This window comes from Bombina bombina, chromosome 5 (assembly GCF_027579735.1).
Source record: "Bombina bombina isolate aBomBom1 chromosome 5, aBomBom1.pri, whole genome shotgun sequence".
Taxonomy (NCBI): domain Eukaryota; kingdom Metazoa; phylum Chordata; class Amphibia; order Anura; family Bombinatoridae; genus Bombina; species Bombina bombina.
Genome location: NC_069503.1, coordinates 291,603,062 through 291,628,911, shown reverse-complemented (window position 1 = coordinate 291,628,911; position 25,850 = coordinate 291,603,062). Strand labels below are relative to the sequence as shown.

General features: G+C 38.5%; 1 protein-coding gene across 2 annotated transcripts in view; it reads left to right on the top strand.

Moving 5' to 3' along the window:
- CDK6 (cyclin dependent kinase 6) overlaps positions 1–25,850 on the top strand; it is a 919,339-nt gene that overhangs the window by 664,459 nt on the left and 229,030 nt on the right. For both annotated transcript variants that reach the window (XM_053714045.1, XM_053714046.1), the window contains exon 5: positions 18,900–19,009. In XM_053714045.1, the coding sequence (XP_053570020.1) occupies positions 18,900–19,009 (110 nt within the window). The remainder of the gene's footprint in view (positions 1–18,899; positions 19,010–25,850) is intronic.

The following is a 25,850-nucleotide window of genomic DNA, read 5'->3' as shown; positions in this document are numbered from 1 at the left end:
TCCCTTGAGAGTCAAGCGGATGATGGCGTTCTGAGTGTACAAGCGTTTGACAACAAGGCTTTAGCATCTGACGCAGATCAATAACGAAGCAGAGGGCAACAAAAGATTTTGACCTCCTTTTGCATTCACTGGACGCTGAAACGAATGAGAGGTGTCCCTATCAGACCAACACCCTTGGAAGCGCATCAGTGAAGTGACATAACGTTGCTGGTGGTGACACTGTCGGCCTCAAAAAGGACCATAACCGCAAGTATAATAGTGGTTATATCTCACAACTGCCTATTATATCACACATGTTAAACACCTAGGGTTGCCAGCTGCCCTTCAAAAAAATACTGGACAGCCAAATAAATATATATTTATATTGTATATATATATATATATATATATATATATATATATATATATATATAAATTTGAGTGTGATAAGTTATACTATTACTTTTTAAGTTTTTCTTTCTAAAGCATACACACTTACTTCATGGTGAGGTTAGCTGTCACTGACAGCCTGCAAGTAAAAGCAGCAGCTTTCTTAACTGGAAAAGTCACTCAGCTTAGCTGTCTGACACAGTGACAGCCAGTTTTGTGAATATCCACAGCATGTGCGAAGTGTGTCAGAGACTGGGAGTGTACTGCTAGCCGGCCCGGCATCACATGATCTCACACTCTTACCCTATCATCATAGTGTTAATAAAATAAAGTAATTAAATAATAAACTGTCCGTGCATTAAGCTTATATAAAAATATTGAGCAAGGCTTTCCTTGGAATCAACTCATTACTAAGCTTATTGTTATTATTACTTACTTGTATAGTTTACAAAGTAGTAGTTTAGCTTAGCTAAAAATAAGTGGTGATTAATTCATTGTAATACCGATAACTACAGTGCGTGTAATATGTTTTCCTCTGCAACGGGTGTGAGCTGACAGCTGCTTGCGATACAAAACGCAGCTTTTAAAGGTTTGATTGCAAACAGCTTGGATGCAAAATAATTGAAATTGTTGATATCCTGTTCCTTTATCCTGTTACTCAGTGCATTAAAGGTCTGTTACGCGCCCTTACGTTTACAATGGTTGTGACAGTGTGAATACGATGGACGTCAGACCTATTTTTCTTTCTGATTGGCTGTCAGTTAACACACCCTAGTGTTCTTATTTGTTCTTCCTAAAAACTGCCCTGTAGTGTATTGTGGGAGTTGTAGGCTGTGTCCGTTTTTTTTAAAACAATATTACCGGACAAGAAATGGCAACCCTATAAACACCTCTGGTTGCAAATCCATCATATATTGGCATAAAAACACATGCTTTAACTATAGCTAAACTGAAGCTGATATACATGCAACAGAAAGAAGATCCTGGGCATATAACCTCCCTGCAAAGATGTAAAGCGCTATAGACAGAGAAACTCATAAAAGGCGAACATATATATAACATAAGACAGTGTAAAAATTGCTGGTTCTAGGATAAAGTACTATCTGAACCAAGATATCTTATGAACAGTGAATTTGAGAGAATAATCAAGTCTCAAGCATAGAAACCTTCTCATAAATTTCAGCAAAATATATATTGCACTATGATATGTGTACTATTATATGTGATTTTGGAGAGCCAGTTTCTTAGGTTCAAGTCAGTTACTACATTTGCCACCTAAATGCACTGCAAAGTTGTAAAAGTAGTGAGAGTTTTTTTTTTGTGAAGGAACTGATGCAATTAGTATACCTTGCTTATTTATGGGCAAGTTTGAGTATCATCGCAGTTTTATATCTTTATTGATCTGTCTTTAATATAATGCATTTTGACTTAGCCAGTAAGTGACAATATCATATTTTGCTTAGCTAAATTTTTCTCTTGGCAACGGTCTATACTGTTAAAAGTGCCTAATAACTGGCTAGTTTAACTAAGCATGACTCACTTTTCCAGACTGTAAATAAAAAGACGCTGCTTGAAATGTCTAAAAACCTTTTGACTTCATGACAGTAAATCTATAGAATTATTTAAAGTGTTTCCAGTCAGGAAAATAAATATATATATACTTTTAAGTCATTGGGTTATGCTGAACAAAAATGAAACTTTACTTTGATATTTGAAATTTAATTGGAAAACACCCTACACTGTATTAACATAGCCTGACATATTGATCTATAAAGTGAATACATCTCTTCACATTTGATATATTTAATTAGTGATACTTATTTATCCCAGGGAAGGTTCAATATGAACTTAAATGTTAAATAGTGAGCACTGTATCCAGTTGTGTTGCCTAAACTGTAGGTTAATCTTTGTTGACTTAGATAGATCCCAGGTTGCTATTAAGTGTTATTATAAATCATATATATGGTGTGTCATTTTGATAACCAAGCTATTTAAAAGGCACTGTGGGACAGATTTTCCCCTCTAAGTTAAAGTAGTTTAAAATTTAAAAGCGTGCATTTATATAATGACCTCTCTCGGACATACTAGAGTCTTGTATTAGATAAGTAAAATCACTTTCCTTCTAGACACTTTAGACACTTGTTTGTTTTTTAGTGAGGGGGGTTCTGTTTTTTTTGGGGAGGGTTTCACTAGCACTGCGTTTCATCTTTGTTTTACACACACAAGACTGGAAGAGTCCTTTTGTCTTTACCTTCCCCTACACAGGCATATATAACAACAACAACAAAAAAGAAAGAAAAAAAAATATTTTTTCCATACGTAAGATCTACCACACAGTTGTGTAAAACTCTTCAAAATTAATGGAAAAATACATCACAATTATAAAACCAAGATCCCCAGCTATACCGGTGAAAAAGGATAAAAATGCAAAAATGACACATGATGTATCTTCTGAGGGACCCTCAGAACCACACTATTTACCTAACAATAATCCCGATACACAAATAACATTCAATCAGATAGCAGAATTAATACTACCACAGTTTGGGGCCCATTTATCAAGCTCCGAACGGAGCTTGTGGGCCCGTGTTTCTGGCGAGTCTTCAGACTCCCCAGAAACACAATTTATGAAGCAGCGGCTCCATAACCCTGTCCGCCTTCTCTGAGCTGGCGGACAGGAATCGCCGTAAATCAACCCGATCGAGTACGATCGGGTTGATTGACACCCCCCTACTGTCGAGTCTGCAGGGGGCGGCGTTGCACCAGCAGCTCTTGTGAGCTGCTGGTGCAATGGTAAATGAGGAGAGCGTATTGCTCTCCGCATTCAGCAAGGTCTTGCGGACCTGATCCGCACTGTCGGATCAGGGCCGCAAGACCTTTGATGAATAGGCCCCTTAAACTCAGTTAAAAAAGAGCTAGCTGGACTCATTTTAGAGATTAGACAATTTTCCAACAGGATAGCAGAAGTAGAGACACGAGTATCCGAATTAGAAGACGTTTGCAATTTACAGGAAACTCACAATAAAAGATTCACTGACACTATTAAAACATTGCAAGCTAAAATTGACGATCTGGAAGACAGATCTCGTTGAAACAACGTAAGAGTGCTAAGATTACCAGAGAGTAGTGAATTTTCTGATTTGATAATCTTCGCAACCATTACACTACCGGATAGGACCCAATAGGTCATACTCTGATGGAAATAGCCACCCTAGAATAGTCATGATTAAATATTTAAACTTTCAAAATAATTTGAATATTATGCGGCAGTACAAGAAGACTAACTCAATGATAAACAGATACTTTTATTCCAAGATTTCTCGGCAGAGACCTCCACAAAAAGAAAGGAAATGGCCCCATACTGCACCAGTTTAATTAAAGCTGGGATTAAAGCTAATTTAAAGGAATAGTAAACACCACAAATCTTATTATTTAAAAAGATAGATAATCCCTTTATTACCCATTCCCCAGTTTTGCATAACCAACACAGTTATATTAATTTACTTTTTACCTCTGTAATTACCTTGTATCTAAGCTCCTGCTGACTTGCATTTCAGGTAATTAATGCTGACTTATAAATAACTTCACGTGCATGAGCACAGTGTTATTATCTATATAAATCACATGACCTAACGCCCTCTAGCTGTGAAAAACTGAATGCAGATGCAACCTTCAAGAGCTTAGAAATTAGCATATGAGCCTACCTAGGTTTAGCTTTCAACTAAGAATAGCGAGAGAAGAAAGCAAATTTGATGATAAAAGTAAATTAGAAAGTTGTTTAAAATTACATGCCCTATCTGAATCATGAAAGTTTAATTTGACTTTACTATCGCTTTAAGGTTTTTCTGGCAAAAAGAGTAACTGAGGATAGCAAGGGTCCCATTACACTAAACTCTGCTGAAGAGGCTAAAGCATTTTGCACAAAAAAATATGTTACACTGTAAACTTTCTTCATGTATAGTAAAATCACAGCAGATATTAAGGGTTTCCGCAACATGTTGATAAGTTATGATGGTTGTTGGTTTTTATGTTTGGATTGTCTGCTTTTTTTTTGTTTGTCAAATTTTTTTTTTTACTTCTCTGTGGGCCTCTCGGACCCGATATGTATCTCTAACGGGATTTTTAATTAGATGTGTACAAATTTAAAACTAGTTTCATGGAACGTGGGGGGGGGGAATAACCTCCCCGATTAAATGTAAACACATTTTAAAAATGCTCAAAAAGCAAAACACAGATATAAGATATAATTTTTTTACAAGAACTACACTTGAAAGAGTCGGAAATCCCTACATTGAAAGTTAATTGGATCACAGAAATCATAGCAACATCATGTAGTAACAGAAAAATGTGGGATAGCGATACTCTTTAATAAAAAAAATTAATATAATCAAAAAAGATTCAGGGGCATATTTATCAAGCTCCGTACGGAGCTCGATGTCCCGTGTTTCTGGCGAGCCTTCAGGCTCGCCGGAAACACAAGTTATGAAGCAGCGGTCTAAAGACCACTGCTCCAAAACCTGTCCGCCTGCTCTGAGGCAGCGGACAGAAATCGACAGAAATCAACCCAATCAAATACTATTGGGTTGATTGACACCCCCTGCTAGCGGCTGATTGGCCGCGAATCTACAGGGGGCGGTATTGCACCAGCAGTTCACAAGAACTGCTGGTGCAATGATAAATGCCGACAGCGTATGCTGTCGGCATTTATTGATGTACAGCGGACATGATCCGCAATATCTGATCATGTCCACTTGCACAATGATAATTCGGGCCCTTAGACTCGTAAGGTCGTTATTTAACTATTCAGGTGGAAATCGGAAAAAATATATGGTCCCTATGTAAAATTTATTCAGCTAACCGTCTATGTGTAATTTGAATACTTTTATGGGGCATTGAAAACCTTTTATTAAGTCGACATTTATTTATCTTTATTAACAATTTTATTTATAGGGCGCTTCCTGCCGCAATAGCGATGCATTTATATTTTAGCTTATATGCTATCCACTAGTTGTATGAGCTCCTTTTTACTTTGCACATTCCCTGTCACTTAATGGCTCTTAACTTTTACATTTTTCAGTTAAGCTTATGTTGGCTGTTTACTACGCAGATTTTTTTCAGGTCGAGCTTCCAAGTCTCGCTCCTGTATCAGGTTACCCGCTCTATTCTGTTATACTATTAAAAAAAAAATGTTGGCATAGTGGCATTTAATTGCCTCGCTATCAGGCTGCTCTTTCTTTTTAAATTCGGATAGCACTCCTGATGTATGTATTCTCTTGCTTGTCTTTCTGGAAGGAGTAAGACTTCTAAAATTTTCAAGGGCCAAATATTATTATAACTAATATTGCATAGTATTATTTATTTTGTAGGTCTTTTGTTCCTCTCCCTTTGTTCTTGGACTTTAGTGCCTTAAGTCCCTGACTATATATATGAATTTGTCTCCTTATACAGTATTCAATTATTTGTTTCTATTTGTGGTAAATTACTGTCTGTTATTAATTTGAATTGTAAAATGGAGCATACTGGAACTTTTTTTCTGCATTTAAAAGCATATTTCCTTTACCTGCTGCTAGCAGTGGATGGCGTCATCTCCACCCTAACAAAACGCACTACTATTCCCTTGGAGGTTCTACAAACAGGTTATTTATTTAAGCCAGCTGTCAGTATTGTTTGTATCTGCAACTTCTACTATCTGATGCGATAATTGATATGATACGCTTTCAGATGTGTCTATTTAGGAAGAATTTCTCTTCTGTTTGAAACATATTAGGTCAGTAAATGCTTTCATCTGTGATGGTATATGGCATTATTTGTTTTGTTTTTAACCAGAATAGCCTTGTGGCTCAAATCATGCTCAGCTGACATGGTTTCAGATTATTATCTTTTCATTTGCAAGGAAATATTTTATTTGGGCTTGGATTAGATGCCATAAACTCTTCCATTTCTGGAGGTAAATTGGCTTTTCTACCTTAGGACAAAAAGTCTAAGGAAAAAAATAGACCTCTTAATCACTTTCATTCCTTTTGTCAATCATGGAACCAAAGATCATTCTCCTCTTTCCAAAAGCAGGATTCTGCTAGATCTTCCTGGAAATCTACCTAAACTAAAACAATACTAATCAGTCCTAGGAGCCTTTCTTACTCAACAAAGTCTATATTAAGGGCTGCCTCAATCCAGATTTTTTTTTGTAGGGGAAAGATTACACTTTTGTCAGAAGTCAATAGTTTCTCAAGGGTACAGAATGGGTTTCACATCAAGTCCTCCCAGAGGAAGATTTCTTCTGTTCCATGTTCCAAAGGACCCTGTAAAGGCTCAAGCCATTTTTCTTTCTGTTCAAGACCTAGATCTTATGGAAGTGATAGTTCCAGTTCTGATATCTAGAGATGGCCAAGGTTTTTACTCCACCCTTTTAATAGTTCCCAAATAAGAAGGAACTTTCAGGCCTATTCTAGATTCGAAAACTCTAAACAAGTTTTCTCATGGTTAACATTTTCAAAGTGTAAACAATACAGACTATTCTTCCTTTGGTTCAACAAGGGCATTATATGTCCACAACAGACTTGAGGAATGCTTGCCTTCATATTCCTAAAATCAAAGGCCATCACCAGTTCCTATGATTTGTTCCATTTGGTCTGGCTGCTGCTCACATCATTTTTTCTAAAGTTCTGGGAATTATTTTGTCTGTAATAAGAGATCAGGGTATTTCAGTGGCACATAAACCTGACAAAATCTTGGTACAGGCTCCATTTTTTTCATTAGCAATATCTCATACCAACAGGCTTTTGTTGTTTCTTCGCAACCATGACTAGAGTATCTAGATTCCAAAGAGTTCTCTATTTCCTTAAACCAGAGTCTCCTTTCTATGAGTCATTATCTACTCCATAACAATGAGATTTTCCTTGTCAGATCAAAGACAATCAAAGTTACAGTGAACATGTGTGAAACTTCAGTCTTTAACCAATACTTTGGTAGCTTTATGCATGGAAGTTCTAGGTCTGATGATTGCTGCATTACAATCCCATTTGCTTGGTTTCACATGAGACCTCTTCAGTTATGGATGCTTTTTTAGTGCTGCAAAGACTGCAGTCAGCTTTCTTAAAAGGATCTTTTTGGATCCAGCTACTAGCAATTCTCTGTTCTGGTAGATAGAGATCCAATCCATTCCTTAGGGAGATTAGTTTGTCATTCAGTATGGACAATTATCTCGACAGATGCAAGTCTCTCGGGTTGGGATGCAGTATGGGGATCCCGGAGAGCACAGGGAGTTTTGTCTCCTCAGGAGGCAAGGTTGCCAATAAAAATCTTATGAAAGAATCAGAAAACAGAGGGGTGCCTCATGTGTGCATCATCATATCAACGTTGAATGGAAAAAGATTCATGCCAAATTGGTATTCACATTTGGTCCGAGTACATTTATGTACTGGTAGACGCAGGCTAGTAACTTGGGGTGTACCAGCAAACCCTCTCCAGGAATGAAGTGGATGATGCAGGTGCAGTCCAACCCACTCAGTGTGCAGGTTAATCCCAGTGTTCAGGTACCTTATAATGGTGGCAATGCCACTCAAAAATGTACTTTCACAATGCTTGTATTAAAGCAATTTGTTTATTAAAAACAGTTTAAAACAAATGACAAGCAGTGAATACAGAGGACATATACAATATGTACTCTGTCTATGCAACGCGTTTTTCAGCCTTAGCATCGGCTGTTTCATCAGGCATAAAGCACCTTACAACTGACAAAATATTTAAAACAAGTTCTAACCAATGGCTTTATGCCTGATGAAACAGCCGATGCTAAGGCTGAGAAACACGTTGCATAGACAGAGTACATATTGTATATGTCCTCTGTATTCACTGCTTGTCATTTGTTTTAAACTGTTTTTAATAAACAAATTGTTTTAATACAAGCATTGTGAAAGCACCTTTTTGAGTGGCATTGCCACCATTATAAGATACCTGAACACTGGGATTAACCTGCACACTGAGTGGGTTGGACTGCACCTGCATCATCCATTTCATTCCTGGAGAGGGTTAGCTTGTACACCCCAAGTTACTAGCCTGCTTCTACCAGTACATAAGTGTATTCGGACCAAATGTGAGTACCAATTTGGCATGAATCTTTTTCCATTCACTGTTGATATGCTGATGCACACATGAGGCGCCCCTCTGTTTTCTGTTTCTTTGATAGTTACACTCGGACACGTCTGTGTGGAGGAGAGCAACCATTTCATTCTACAGCATAGTTGGATTTAATGAACAGTTTCTAATCAGATACTATCACTGGGACTTTCACCTTTGTGACTCTTTCCGGCTATATGGTTTGATGTTTGTTACATATTATACATAAAATATATAATCCACCTATATGTGGTATTCTTTTAAGAGTGTGCCCCCTCATTTTTTTGTTGTACAATAAAAATCTTAGCCAGCTTAGGTAAGAAATATTTTATATGCCTTCATTCAAGTTTTACACAATGCCTGGTTGATATTTGAGTAATCACATACCTCTCAAGTTCAACATTTGTGGCTAAGAGTTTGGGGATCTTGAGGTTAAGGAGGGCCGTCTCTGTTTTGTGTGTGGGACAGTGTAGAGAGGGGTTGGTTCACGGATTGATAGTGTGTGTGATAATAGGCATGTCTGGTTGGTCGTGGGAGTGTCTGGTTTTTTTGCGGCGTGTCTGGTTTATTTGCGGCGTGTCTGGACTGTCTATGGGTGGGGGTAAGGGTAATTCTGCAAAGAGGGACATATTGCTGTCTCAAATGGATAGTGAGACACAGCTCAGAATGAGGGACAGTCCTTCTCAAAGAGGGACATTTGGGAGGTCTGTAATAACCACATGGTTTCATGTAGAGTTAAAGAAACATTTTCACATTGTTACGAATAGAGATGTAAAATGAGTGGATAATATGAAGCCAAACTGGTTTTTGTTTTTGTTTTGTTTTTTGTTTTTTAACAGTTATTTATTTATTTTTAAGGGAATAAATAAATAACTGTAAAAAAAGAAGAAAAAAAAAGAGTTTGGCTTCAAAATATCGATACATTTTACATCTCTATTCGTAACAATGTGAAAATGTTTCTTTAACTCTACATGAAACCATATACAGACCTCCCAAATGTCCCTCTTTCAGAAGGACTGTCCCTCATTCTGAGCTGTGTCTCACTATCCATTTGAGATAAAATAAAATTTTCAGAAAAATTGAAAGGGAGGGGAGGGGAAGCAGAGTACAAATTGAAAGTTATTTCTCTTGTTAAGTGTGTTCAGTCCACGGGTCATCCATTACTTATGGGATATATTCTCCTTCCCAACAGGAAGTTGCAAGAGGATCACCCAAGCAGAGCTGCTATATAGCTCCTCCCCTCACATGTCATATCCAGTCATTCTCTTGCAACCCTCAACAAAGAAGGAGGTCGCGAGAGGAGCTGGAGTTTTTACTTAATTATTCTTCAATCAAAAGTTTGTTATTTTAAATGGCACCGGAGTGTGCTGTTTTTCTATCTCAGGCAGTATTTGGAAGAAGAAACTGCCTGCGTTTTCTATGATCTTAGCAGGCGTAACTAAGATCCACTGGCTGTTCTCGACATTCTGAGGAGTGGGGTAACTTCAGAAAATGGGAATAGCATGCGGGGTCTCCCGCAAATGAGGTATGTGCAGTACAATATTTTCTGGGAATGGAATTGACTAAGAAAACACTGCTGTTACCCGTATGATGTAAGTACAGCCTTAAATGCAGTAGTAGTGACTGGTATCAGGCTGATAAATGTATGCACAGTAGAGTTATATTCTAGGGACTAGAATTTGACTGAAAAAATACTGTTAATACTGATATAATGTGTGAGCCTTAACTGCAGCAGAAGCGACTGGTAGCAGGCTTAGTAATAACTTTACACAGCATCTGAAATGTTGTTTTTTAAAACGTTTACTGGCATGTTAATCGTTTTGTGAGGTACTTTGGTGATAAATCTTTTTGGGCATGATTTTTTTCCACACGGCTAACGTATATTTCTGCATAGAAACCGTTATATCAGGTCTCCCACTGTTGTAATAGGAGTGGGAGGGACCTTTTTTTAGCGCCTTGTTGCGCAGTTAAAATTCTAGCACAGTCTTCCTGCTTCTTCCTCTTTGATCCAGGACGTCTCCAGAGAGCTCAGGGATCTTCAAAATTCGTTTTTGAGGGAGGTAATCAGTCACAGCAGACCTGTGACAGTGTGTTTGACTGTGATAAAAGCGTTAAATCTTAATTTGATATCCGTTTTTTGGGTACTGAGGGGTTAATCATCCTTTTGCTAATGGGTGCAATCCTCTGCTAATTAATACATTTAAAGAATTGTTGACTATAACTGAACTAGTTCTTTGTTATTCAATTGTGTTTTTTAAAAAAGCGCAGCAGCGTTTTTTATATTGCTTGTAAACTTATTGAAGTAATTTCCAAGCTTGCTAGCTTCATTGCTAGTCTGTTTAAACATGTCTGATACAGAGGAATCTGCTTGTTCATTATGTTTAAAAGCCGATGTGGATCCCAATAGAAATATGTGTACCAATTGTATTGATATTACTTTGAATAAAAGTCAATCTGTACCGATAAAGAAATTATCACCAGACAACGAGGGGGAAGTTATGCCGTCTAACTCTCCTCACGTGTCAGTACCTTCGTCTCCCGCTCGGGAGGTGCGTAAGATTGAGGCGCCAAGTACATCAAGGCCCTTACAAATCACTTTACATGATATGGCTAATGTTATGAAAGAAGTATTATACAATATGCCCGAGTTAAGAGGCAAGCGCGACAGCTCTCGGTTAAGGACAGAGCGCGCCGATGACACGAGAGCCATGTCTGATACTGCGTCACAATTTGCAGAACATGAGGACGGAGAGCTTCATTCTGTGGGTGACGGTTCTGATTCGGGGAGACCGGATTCAGAAATTTCAAATTTTAAATTTAAGCTTGAGAACCTCCGCGTGTTGCTAGGGGAGGTGTTAGCGGCTCTGAATGATTGTGGCACGGTGGCAATCCCAGAGAAATTATGTAGGCTGGATAAATACTATGCGGTAACGGTGTGTACTGACGTTTTTCCTATACCAAAGAGGCTTACAGAGATTATTAGCAAGGAGTGGGATAGACCCGGTGTGCCTTTTTCCCCTCCTCCGATATTTAGAAAAATGTTCCCTATAGAAGCCACCACACAAGACTTATGGCAGACGGTCCCTAAGGTGGAGGGAGCAGTTTCTACTTTAGCCAAGCGTACCACTATCCCGGTGGAGGATAGCTGTGCTTTCTCAGATCCAATGAATAAAAAATTAGAGGGTTACCTTAAGAAAATGTTTGATCAACAAGGTTTTATATTACAGCCTCTTGCATGCATTGCGCCTGTTACTGCTGCAGCGGCATTCTGGTTTGAGTCTCTGGAAGAGGCGATTCGCACAGCACCATTGGATGAATATTTGAGCAAGATTAGAACCCTTAAGCTGGCTAATGCGTTTGTTTCGGATGCCGTAGTGCATTTAACCAAACTTACGGCTAAGAATTCCGGATTCGCCATACAGGCGCGCAGAGCGCTATGGCTTAAATCCTGGTCAGCAGATGTAACTTCTAAGTCTAAACTACTAAACATTCCTTTCAAAGGGCAGACCTTATTCGGGCCCGGCTTGAAGGAAATTATTGCTGACATTACTGGAGGTAAGGGCCACACCCTTCCTCAGGACAGGGCCAAATCAAAGGCCAAACAGTCTAATTTTCGTGCCTTTCGTAATTTCAAGGCAGGAGCAGCATCAACTTCCTCCGCTCCAAAACAGGAAGGAACTACTGCTCGTTACAGACAGGGTTGGAAAGGCAACCAGTCATGGAACAAGGTCAAGCAGGCCAGAAAGCCTACTTCCGCCCCTAAGACAGCATGAAGACAGGGCCCCCTTTCCGGAGACGGATCTAGTGGGGGGCAGACTTTCTCTCTTCGCCCAGGCTTGGGCAAGAGATGTACAGGATCCCTGGACGTTGGAGATTATATCTCAGGGATACCTTTTGGATTTCAAAACTTCTCCTCCACAAGAGTGGTTTCATCTGTCAAGGTTATCAACAAACCTAGTAAAGAAAGAGGCATTTCTACAATGTGTACAAGACCTCTTAGTGATGGGAGTGATCCACCCAGTTCCGTGAACCGAACAGGGGCAAGGGTTTTATTCAAATCTGTTTGTGGTTCCCAAGAAAGAGGGAACTTTCAGACCAATCTTAGACTTAAAGATCTTAAACAAATTCCTAAGGGTTCCGTCGTTAAAGGATGCCTACCTTCACATACCGATTCACAAAGATCATTATCGGTACCTAAGGTTTGCCTTTCTAGACAGGCATTACCAGTTTGTAGCTCTTCCCTTCGGGTTAGCTACGGCCCCGAGAATTTTTACAAAGGTTCTGGGCTCACTTCTGGCGGTACTAAGACCACGAGACATAGCGGTGGCTCCGTACCTAGACGACATTCTGATACAAGCGTCAAGTTTTCAAAATGCAAAGTCTCATACAGAGATAGTTCTAGCATTTCTGAGGTCGCATGGGTGGAAAGTGAACGTGGAGAAGAGTTCTCTGTTACCACTCACAAGGGTCCCTTTTCTAGGGACTCTTATAGATTCTGTAGAGATGAAGATTTACCTGACGGAGTCCAGGTTATCAAAGATTCTCAATGCTTGCCGTGTCCTTCACTCCATTCCAAGCCCATCAGTAGCTCAGTGCATGGAAGTAATCGGCTTAATGGTCGCGGCAATGGACATAGTGCCATTTGCGCGCCTACATCTCAGACCGCTGCAACTATGCATGCTAAGTCAATGGAACGGGGATTACTCAGATCTGTCCCCTTTGCTAAATCTGAACCAGGAGACCAGAGATTCTCTTCTCTGGTGGTTGTCACGGATTCATCTGTCCAAAGGAATGACTTTAAGCAGACCAGATTGGACAATTGTAACAACAGATGCCAGCCTACTAGGCTGGGGAGTAGTCTGGAACTCCCTGAAGGCTCAGGGATCGTGGACTCAGGAGGAGAGACTCCTCCCGATAAACATTCTAGAATTAAGAGCAATATTCAATTCTCTTCTAACTTGGCCTCAGTTAGCAACACTGAGGTTCATCAGATTTCAGTCGGACAACATCACGACTGTGGCTTACATCAATCATCAAGGGGGAACCAGGAGTTCCCTAGTGATGTTGGAAGTATCGAAGATAATTCGCTGGGCAGAGTCTCATCTCACTCTTGCCACCTGTCAGCGATCTACATCCCAGGCGTGGAGAACTGGGAGGCGGATTTTCTAAGTCGACAGACCTTTCATCCGGGGGAGTGGGAACTTCACCCGGAGGTATTTACTCAACTGATTCATCGTTGGGGCAAACCGGATCTGGATCTCATGGCATCTCGCCAGAACGCCAAGCTTCCTTGTTACGGATCCAGGTCCAGGGACCCGGGTGCGGTGCTGGTAGATGCACTAGCAGCCCCTTGGGTTTTCAACATAGCTTATGTGTTTCCACCTTTTCCGTTGCTACCTCGACTGATTGCCAGGATCAAACAGGAGAGAGCATCGGTGATTCTGATAGCGCCTGCGTGGCCACGCAGGACCTGGTATGCAGACCTAGTGGACATGTCGTCCTGTCCACCATGGTCTCTACCCCTGAGGCAGGACCTTCTAATCCAGGGTCCTTTCAACCATCCAAACCTAATTTCTCTGAGGCTGACTGCTTGGAAATTGAACGCTTGATTCTATCAAAGCGTGGGTTTTCGGATTCGGTTATTGATACATTAATACAGGCTCGGAAACCTGTTACCAGAAAAATTTACCACAAGATATGGCGTAAATATTTATATTGGTGTGAATCCAAGAGTTACTCATGGAGTAAGGTTAGGATTCCTAGGATATTGTCTTTTCTACAAGAGGGTTTAGAAAAGGGCTTATCCGCTAGTTCGCTAAAGGGACAGATTTCTGCTCTGTCTATTCTTTTACACAAGCGTCTGGCAGAGAATCCAGACGTCCAGGCTTTTTGTCAGGCTTTGGCTAGGATTAAGCCTGTGTTTAAAACTGTTGCTCCTCCGTGGAGCTTAAACTTGGTTCTTAAAGTTCTTCAGGGTGTTCCGTTTGAACCCCTTCATTCCATTGATATTAAGCTTTTATCTTGGAAAGTTCTGTTTTTGATGGCTATTTCCTCGGCTCGAAGAGTCTCTGAGTTATCTGCCTTACATTGTGATTCTCCTTATCTGATCTTTCATTCAGACAAGGTAGTCCTGCGTACTAAACCTGGGTTTTTACCTAAGGTTGTTTCTAACAGGAATATCAATCAAGAGATTGTTGTTCCATCGTTATGTCCTAATCCTTCTTCAAAGAAGGAACGTCTTTTGCATAATCTAGACGTGGTCCGTGCCCTGAAGTTCTACTTACAGGCAACTAAAGATTTTTGACAAACTTCTTCTCTGTTTGTCGTTTTACTCTGGACAGAGGAGAGGTCAAAAGGCTTCGGCTACCTCTCTCTCTTTTTGGCTTCGTAGCATAATACGCTTAGCCTATGAGACTGCTGGATAGCAGCCTCCTGAAAGAATTACAGCTCATTCCACTAGAGCTGTGGCTTCCACCTGGGCCTTTAAGAATGAGGCCTCTGTTGAACAGATTTGCAAGGCTGCAACTTGGTCTTCACTTCATACTTTTTCCAAATTTTACAAATTTGACACTTTTGCTTCTTCGGAGGCTGTTTTTGGGAGAAAGGTTCTACAGGCAGTGGTTCCTTCTGTTTAATGTTCCTGCCTTGTCCCTCCCATCATCCGCGTACTTTAGCTTTGGTATTGGTATCCCATAAGTAATGGATGACCCGTGGACTGAACACACTTAACAAGAGAAAACATAATTTATGCTTACCTGATAAATTTATTTCTCTTGTAGTGTGTTCAGTCCACGGCCCGCCCTGTCTTTTTGAGGCAGGTTCTAAATTTTAAATTATAACTCCAGTCACCACTGCACCCTATAGTTTCTCCTTTCTCGTCTTGTTTCGGTCGAATGACTGGATATGACATGTGAGGGGAGGAGCTATATAGCAGCTCTGCTTGGGTGATCCTCTTGCAACTTCCTGTTGGGAAGGAGAATATATCCCATAAGTAATGGATGACCCGTGGACTGAACACACTACAAGAGAAATAAATTTATCAGGTAAGCATAAATTATGTTTTTGTTACATTAGTAACTTAAAATGTATTGTGTCTAAAAGTATTATGTTTGAAATAAAAGTACAGTTTATTCAGTAAATAATAAATTAAATTAGCTTTTTAAAACTTTATTTTGTTACAAAATTGAAACTACAAGTTCCGGCTATGTTCCGAACACATGAACTATAAGCAACCTCTTTTGCCAGGAAACCATCAACATAACACAACAAAGAACACTATTTTTAAGGTGGTGATAGTCCACGAAAATCCTTACTTATGGGAATTCATCTCCTGGCCACAAGGAGTAGAAAAAGGCTTGTGCGTAAACAGGGGCACCAGGGGTCATTCGGCCCTTGATAAATCGGCCCCTAGAAGTAAATTGGAAAGGTTGTTTACAAATACATGCTCTATCTCAATCCTGAAATAATTTTTTTGGGTTTCATGTCCCTTTAAAGAATAACTGAGAGGAAAGAAACAACTCAATCAACTATACCAACAAGATGGAGTCCACAAAATAAAATGAAACCATTTCCCCTGCAGTGCCCCAAGAGACAGAAATGCATATTTCTCTTTTATTTAAGAATTGCATCCTCAGTATTTGCTTAATATTTCACCTGTATTCCAGGATTTGCTTGTCCTTATGGTACAGGAATTGCAATGATTTCAGACTCTATATAAAGTCTCATAAGTCTTTCATAAAAGTATTCATGTTATAAAGTTTTTAGAAATAATATTGGAGGTTTAAATCTATGAACACCATATCAAAAACATATTATTTAATAGAACAAATTCTACACTCCATGTTTTTAATTTTTCCAGAAAAAAAAGGCATTAGCCTATCCTTGCATTGGGATGTATCCTATGCTGCTATTGCCTTCTTGTGACTGCTTTGGTCTTTCCTGTACTTTTGCCTGAGGCACCCGGTTAAAGGGACACTGTACCCAAAAAAATTCTTTCGTGATTCAGATTGAGCCTGAAATTTTAAGCAACTTTCTAATTTACTCCTATTATCAAATTTTCTTCATTCTCTTGGTATCTTTATTTGAAATGCAAGAACGTAAGTTTAGATGCCGGCCCATTTTCGGTGAACAACCTGGGTTGTCCTTGCTGATTGGTGGATAAATTCATCCACCAATAAAAAAGTGCTGTCCAAAGTCCTGAAACCAAAAAAAGCTTAGATGTCTTCTTTTTCAAATAATGATAGCAAGAAAACAAAGAAAAATTGATAATATGAGTAAATTAGAAAGTTTCTTAAAATTGCATGCTCAATCTGAATCACAAAAGAAAATTTTTGGGTACAGTGTCCCTTTAAGTGAAAGTCTATACTGTATGTAATTGTGCCAGGAAATAGTTATTTTTTAATCTACATCTCTGACTGTGCAGGAATTAGATAAATCAGAGATTAGACAAACTACAACTGCTATGTACTGTCACTCTATAATGGAGGAGATATGGCAGTAAAAAAAATGCAATTTTGTTTTTTATTTATTTATTTTTAAGGGCAAAGTTCTCTTTGCAAAGTTGCCAATTTAAAATCATTTGCATAATCTAAGAAAACAATATTTTAAACTTAGTATTCGCAAATATTATGACTAGTTGCTCCATTATTATCTAAATGACCCAATATATTTGAATACATTATATTCTTATTTAGTTCACTTTTTAAAAATAATGTAAGTGTTTTCTAAAGAAAAAAATAATCAGCTTTAATGTGTTTGTTGAGAGCTAGTCAGTGCTGGGAACAATTTATATGTATTCTTATCTAGAAAGTTGAAAGACTGCCGGCAAATATTTGTTTGGTTTCCATGGTGAGAGGGAGGGGGTGTGTGAAAAGTTGTACTTTGTCAAGGGAACGTTATAGGACAGAAATCTATCTTTGGGTATTATGTTGGTATTAGGGAGATCTATACTGCCAAAAACAGAGGTTTTAAAATAATACAATTGTTTCATATTGGAGGAAAAACATATTTTCCTGGTTTGCTTCAGACTTGCTGAAGTCTGAACTTTCATTACAGCTCTAGTATGCATTTTTTCATGGTGCAGCTTTACAAAAGACTTTAAAAGTCACTTCTGCTGGAAAATTTGTATCTGGTATAAGATGACAGTTACATGTTTATGAGATGTCTTTTTATTTGATCTTGGGATAGATACAACATCATACTTACCAGTCTTCAATTTGCTAAACCAACAGAAAGATTTATTATACAGATTAATAGTCTTGCATATTGTTGTGAGCTAAACCAATGCTTTCCCTCAAAAAAGCTTATATGCATAGCCTCTACTCGTTGGTTAGGGTTGGACTATATATAGCCATTGACTGAAAGGGCTTATCCCCAAGGCAGAACATGCAGTGATCTGAGATGTCATCGCAGAAAATGCAGCATGCCTGCAGAAAGAACAGGATACATGCAGGAATTGTTAGCGATATAACTTTTCAGCGCTGCTCCACATTATGCTGTTCTCTTCAAACAGAGCTGTTCTCTGGCTGCACTGTCTGTGTAAGTTTTCCTTATCACAGTTCATCCAGAGCAAAGTGCTGTTTTAAGCAAACAGTGAAATATGCAGTAGCACTGCAAAGCAGTAGTGCATTGATTGACTGGCTCTAAGAGATTGTTTCAAACCCATCCCCTAGCCTTTAACTGTCTGCAAAGCTGTTTTTCCTGAATGTAAGACGTTTGTATGAGCAATGTACCTTTTTTTATTACTACTACTAGGTTAGACTATGGGGCCTATCTATCAAGCTCCGAATGGAGCTTGACGGCCCGTGTTTCTGGCGAATCTTCAGACTCGCCAGAAGCACAAGTTATGGAGCAGCGGTCACAAAGACCGCTGCTCCATAACCCTGTCCGCCTGCTCTGAGCATGGGGACAGGAATCGCCGGAATTCAACCCGATCGAGTACGATCGGGTTGATTGACATCCCCTGCTGGCGGTCCATTGGCCGCGAATCTGCAGGGGTGGCGTTGCACCGGTGCAATGCTGAATACGGAGAGCTTATTGCTCTCCGCATTCAGCGATGTCTTGCGCACCTGATCTGCAATGTCGGATCAGGCTTGCAAGACATTTTTTAAATTGGCCTCTATGTCTGCAGCTAATTTGCAATGCAATTTTCAACTACTGCACTATATTATAAAACTTTAAATATTGCTTTATTCTCTATTTAACTAACACGTTGGTGCTTTAGTGTAACTGCCTAATTTAAAATTGAATTTGATTTAAAAATAACCGGCAGAAAAATTTTCACTAAAAAAAATCTCATCCCAGAAAGTGAAAAAAAGTTCTGCCTTTGGGGTGTGTATTAATTCTAATTGGTGTATATTAATGATCATTATAACATAAATTGCTGGATTGGTAAAACAGTTTTTTTTTCTTTGCAGGTGGTCACATTGTGGTATAGAGCCCCAGAAGTTTTACTTCAGTCCAGTTATGCAACTCCAGTGGATCTTTGGAGTGTTGGATGTATATTTGCAGAAATGTTTCGTCGAAAGTAAGAATTTATTTTTTTAAATGACTACAAGGTTTTGAATGTCTTCAAATTGTTATTCAAATAAAATAAGTTAACAGTTCAGTGAAATGACACAAAACAATGCTATACAAGCAATTAAACAAAAAAGTCACTGTGCACAAATTGATTAGCTTTAGAAACTTCCAAATGTGCAGAAACCTTCACTTTTGATGTTGTCAGCAGCTGTTCTCTTTGTTTTTGTCAAAGTACAGGATCACCTCTTTGCACCTCAAAAGAAATACAAAGGTCCATAGTGTAATACAATATGAGACACCGGTTAAACAACTATGTGACAAACACTCATATGATACAGAGCTACTATAACTATGACACACACTCAAAGCATTATCGTATATAAAAAACAAATAGCCCGGACCTTTCAGTTTGCTGTAATTCATCGAAACAATAAAAAACATAACATGTCAATGTGTAAAAACCAATATTTCATCTTGTCATGTTCATCCAACACCTCATCTGTCCTTTATTTACATTACCACATGGGCACATATACAGGGACCTGTGTTCACTATTACAATTACTGACTTTTGGATGATCTCTTGTGGTTATTTTCCTCACAGTAATTAATTTAAATTTCACTTGAACATCTCTATGTAAAACAGAAAGATATTTGACCTCAAAATGTCCTAAGTATTCACACCCCATTGTAAAGGACTTTAAGCAGCAAATCGGTATGCCTGTCCCGAGACAGACAAGGGAGCATGCTTCATGCACACTCATCTTATTATCCTATTCAGTTTAAGGAAGTTTACTATGAAATCTCATGAGAGGTAAGTGAAATCTCATGAGATCACAGTAAAAGAGTTCATGACCTCAGCACTGCTGATGCTGATTGGCTGCTGTTCATTTCTTCCTTTTTTTTTTTTTTAAACCTGCAGCTGGGCAGTAACTGAAGTATATTTTTTTACAGAATACTTACTTTGGCGAGCTGAGGAAGTTGTGAGGTAAAATATCTTCCTTTTTTACATAGAGATGCTCAGGTGATATTTTCCTGTCAGCTTTTTACAGTAAAGGCTGTGACATACTGCAAGCGATGCGGCGCAAGGCGAAGCAGCTGCTTCGCACCTGGTTGCATTGCTTCTTTAATCTCTGAGCGCTCAGCTACACGACCTGACGCAGCAGACTGCTCAGAAATGAAAAGGCAGGACACACTGAGCGCGCACAGCCGCATCTACACGCTGCGTGCCGCTCCGCTTGTAGTGTGTCACAACCTTTATGCTGCATCACTTTTAAGTGATTTACCATATGAGTATTATGTCCCTTTAACAATTTTTACACTAAAAATGCATTACATTAATATTTTGAACACCCTCATAATTCTACTGAGGTTTTATGTCCCTTTAAAAAATAAACATAAAACTAATTTATTAAATTGAAACGTTGTGTATAGAAACTAGTTAAAAGTAGCAGTTACATTCATTCCACAGTATATTCTGTCATGTCTGAAGAGCATCTCAGTTTTTTAAACTTTTCCTTTAATATGGGTATTTCCTCACATATAAAGTTGTTTCTGGAAATCAGCCACAAATAACAAGACCTCACAAAATACAAGAAGGAACAAGATTAATGTGATTTGTTAGCTTTAAAAATGTGTTTTTGTATATTAGACACCAGGGAGACATGTTTATATGGCTTTTATGTTGGTTTCTAAACTTTAAATATACTAAATTGGCACTTTAATAATGAGTTTTCACTGCTACACAGGACCTTTGCATCTCTTTGGCAAGCAGTAATTAAACCTAAAAAATATAGCCACAGTAAAACCTCCACAATTGTGTTCACTGCAAGTTTTTTCTACTAAAGTATATGAAAGAAATGTTACAAATTATGACAGGTGCATAAATTTGGGCACCCAAACAGAAATATCGCAAAAATATTTAGTAGAGCCTCCTTTAGCAGAAATAACAGCCTCTAGACGCTTCCTATAGCCTGCAATGAGTGTCTGGATTCTGGATGAAGGTATTTTGGACCATTCCTCCTTGCAAAACATCTCCAGTTAGGTTTGACAGCCCGCTCCAAATCACCCCACAGATTTTTAATGATATTTAGGTCTGGAGACTGGGATTGCCATTCCAGAACATTGTACTTGTTCCGCTGCATAAATGCCAGAGTAGATTTTGAGCAGTGTTTTGGGTCGTTGTCTTATTGAAATATCCAGCTCCGGCGTAACTTCAACTTTGTGACTGATTGCTCAACATTATTATCAAGTATCTGCTGATATTGAGTGGAATCCATGCGACCCTCAACTTTAACAAGATTCCCAGTACCGGCACTGGTCATACAGCCCCACAGCATGATGGAACATCCACCAAATTTTACTGTGGCTAGCAAGTGTTTGTCTTGGAATGCAGTGTTCTTTTGCCGCCATGCATAATGCCCCTTGTTATGACCAAATAACGCAATCTTTGTTTCATCAGTCCAAAATGAAGCTGGCTTGTCCAAATGTGCGTTTGCATACCTCAAGCGACTCTGTTTGTGGCATGTGTGCAGAAAAGGCTTCTTCTGCATCACTCTCCCATACGCTGAATTGTTGAATGATGCACAGTGACACCCATCTGCAGCAAGATGATATTGTAGGTCTTTGGAGGTGGTCTGTGGGCTGTTTTTGACCGTTCACACCATCCTTTGCCTCTCCGATATTTTACTTCTGGCCTTAACAAGAACTGTGCCTGTGATCTTCCATTTCCTCACTATGTTCCTCACATTGGACACTGACAGCTTAAATCTCTGCGATAGCTTTTTGTAGCCTTCCCGTAAACCATAATGTTGAACAATCTTTGCTTTCAGGTCATTTGAGAGTTGTTTTGAGGCCCCCATGTTGACACTCTTCAGAGGAGAGTCAAAGAGAACAATAACTTGCAATTGGCCACCTTAAATACATTTTCTCATGATTGGATGCACCTGTCTATGAAGTTCAAGGCATAATGGGCTCACCAAACAAATTGTGTGTTCCAATTAATCAGTGCTAGGTAGTTACAGGTATTCAAATCAACAAAATGACAAGGGTGCCCAAATTTATGCACCTGTCTAATTTCGTTTTGATGCATATTGCACATTTTCTGTTAATCCAATAAACCTCATTTCACTACTGAAATATTACTGTGTCCTTTAGTTATTTGATAGATTAAAATGAAATTGCTGATCCAAACACCCAATTATTTATAAATGAAAATCATGGAAATTGTCAGGGGTGCCTAAACTTTTGCATACGACTGTGTATATATATACTGTGTATATATATACTGTGTATATATATATATATATATATATATATATAGAGAAGAAAGTAAAATGTGTTCACTCAGTATACTGGGTAGACACAAGTGATACTCTATAGTTGGCGCTAGTCAGTATTGTGTATGGTATAGTGGCAGCTATATAAGACAAGTACTGGTTGAGATGTGAGGTCCCAGTCAGTAAGTGAAAAATGTGTATACAAGAATAGATACAGCGCCTATATATCCATTTAAAATATGGGTGGTGTATGGGAATATGAGTGAAAACTAGAGCTGATTATTAGAAAAATAATAGCAATTAAAAGAATATTTAAAAAATATAAATTATTAGAATCAATTATGCTTGAAGAATGATGAATAGATTATGAAACAGTGTTCATGTGAGTCTTTAGACAATATATAGTCCGTAGTAAATCTTCATAAGCAGTTGGTATCAGTAAATAGATGGTATGTAATACCCTTACCAGATAATACCTCAATCTGATGAGGTAAGTATGCCGCACTGGGGGTATATACAGATGGTAGAATCTTCTCCTTGTATTCAGATGTGGTGCCTCTTGTGTTTTTCGTGAGCCTCCTGGAGTATGCAGGGATATGTTTCTTGTTGTAGATAAATCCCTTGTACTTCCTTTATGTTGGTAGTTAGCCTCTTGGAGTACCTTTTCTGTCTTGGTATACACTTTCTCCAGCGTAAAGATACTACGGTGACTGCAGGCAGGCTTATGACCACCCATATTTTAAATGGATATATAGGCGCTGTATCTATTCTTGTATACACATATATATATATATATATATATATAATCATTTTAAGGATGTCGATACTTTACAAGACAAAAAAAAAAATTGACATTGACTTGGAATGCATTCAATGAGGCTGGCTCCCTGCACATGCACCTCAACCTGGGCTGTAAAAAAACAACCCAGATCTTCAACCCTCTGTAAGTCAGTATAATCTGACGAACACAAATGCGGTAAATATAAGATTAAAAAATGTATAAAAGGTTTGTGGCAAGTCTAATATTGTTAAAATATATAAGACTTTATTAAAATCAAAGTAGTCACGACGTTTCACGGTATCAAACCGTTTTATCAACCTGTTGATAAAACGGTTTGATACCGTGAAACGTCGTGACTACTTTGAGTCTACTTTGAGAGTGATAGAATATTCTCTAAGAATAGATTTCTAATAAAGATATAAATTATGTCTAATAGTGAAGAATTGTATTGCATCCCGTATGAAACACTATTTCATTTATTTATTTTCTATTTATTTTTCTTTTTTAAAAAAAAATTTGTCATTTGAAATTAAGTTATGAAATTATCCTCTGTAATAAGGTATGTTTTTAAAAATTGAGAGAGCCCGATTTTTTATGAAACAGATTTAAGAGAGACCAGTGACGCCACTGAATTCAGGCCCAATCAAATAGAAGGCGGCATTATTTAAATCAGGAAGCCGAGTTAACACAGTATCTTGAAAAAGCCCGGAATACGGGTGAAACGCGTAGAAACTGTGTTAATATTGCTGTGAAAAGTTGTATAAAATTGTCTAAAAGCCCTTTGCTGACTAAGACTGTTTAAAATAAGACTGTTTAAAACTTAACAAGGAAAGATTCATTGTTTTACTTTGTTGGAGTTGGAAAATTTTCTTTCACTTGTCCGTTACCTGCGTACACTGGAGTACTAAGTGCAGGGATAACAACGGAGCTCAAGCAGATTATCACCTGCGTATATTGAAGTACTAAGAGCAGGAGAAAAAGCCACCGGTTTGAAAGAGAACAAGTTGAAAAAAACCGAACTACATCATCATTACTTCTACCGGGAGCTTTGAGACCGGGAAGCCACTGATCCCAACTGCACATAATATGAGGTAAGACCACTCACAAAGCGGGTTTAACGCACAGAGAAGGAGGTAAGACCACCCACATAGCGGGTCAGACGTACTTCAAAGGTGAAGTTGGTTACATTGTATCCTCATTTATCCAAAGGGTAATCGTAAAGTATTTCTCAGCACACAATAAGCCTAATCTATTATCGGCTGCAAAATAAAAAAGAGACTGTTTAAGAACATTTCTGTTCCAAAATCGAAACAACTGATTGAAACAATATTGCCGTCAGGAGCCATTTTATCAGCAACATTGCAAGATTGCCGTTTTGTTACACAGACTATACCCCTTTCTCTTGTTAAGTGTATCCAGTCCACGGATCATCCATTACTTATGGAATATATTCTCCTTCCCAACAGGAAGTTGCAAGAGTCCACCCACAGCAAAGCTGCTATATAGCTCCTCCCCTAACTGCCATATTCAGTCATTCTCTTGCAAGCCTCAACATAGATAGGAGGTCGTGAGAGTCTGTGGTGATTTATACTTAGTTTATTCTTCAATCAAAAGTTTGTTATTTTTAAATGGCACCGGAGTGTGCTGTTTTTCTCAGGCAGTATTTGGAAGAAGAATCTGCCTGCGTTTTTCTATGATCTTAGCAGACGTAACTGAGATCCATTTGCTGTTCTCACACATTCTGAGGAGTGAGGTACTTCAGAGGGGGAATGGCGTGCAGGTTTTCCTGCAGATAAGGTACGTGCAGTAAAATATTTTTCTAGGAATGGAATTGACTAAAAATATACTGCTGATACCGAAGTAATGTAAGTAAAGCCTTAAATGCAGTGATAGCGACTGGTATCAGGCTTATTAATAGAGATACATACTCTTATAAAAATGTGTTTTAAAACGTTTGCTGGCATGTTTAATCGTTTTTTAACGTACATTGGTGATAACACTGTAATGTCGGTATAGCCTTAAATGCAGTAAAAGCGACTGGTATCAGGCTTATTAATAGAGATACATACTCTTGTAAAAGTGTGTTTTAAAACGTTTGCTGGCATGTTTAATCGTTTTTAACATATGTTTGGTGATAAAACTTATTGGGGCTTAAGTTTTTTCCACATGGCTGACTTAAATTTTGCATAGAAACAGTTAACTGAAGCTTCCCACTGTTGTAATATGAGTGGGAGGGGCCTAATTTAGCGCTTTTTTGCGCAGTTAAAATTACAAAATGAATTATCCAGATTCCCTCAGCAGTCCCATGAATACTACAGGACATTTCTAAAGGGCTAAAAAGACTTCCAAAATCGTTTATAGGGAAGGTAATCCACAGCTCTGCTGTGGCAGTTTTGTTGTGTCTGTTTTTAAAAAAAAAACGTCTATGTCGTTTTTTTTATCTGTTTTTTGCATTAAGGGGTTAATCATCCATTTGCAAGTGGGTGCAATGCTCTGTTACCTTATTACATGTACTGTAAAAATTTCGTTTGTTTTACTGCCTTTTTTCACTGTTTTTCAAATTTTGACAAAATTTGTTTCTCTTAAAGGCACAGTAACGTTTTATATATTTGCTTGTTAACTTGATTTAAAGTGTTTTCCAAGCTTATTAGTCTCATTATTAGTCTGTTCTAACATGTCTGACATAGAGGAAGCTCTGTGTTCATTATGTTTTAAAGCCATGGTGGAACCCCATCTTAGAATGTGTACCAGATGTACTGATTTCATGTTAAACAATAAAGATCATTTTTT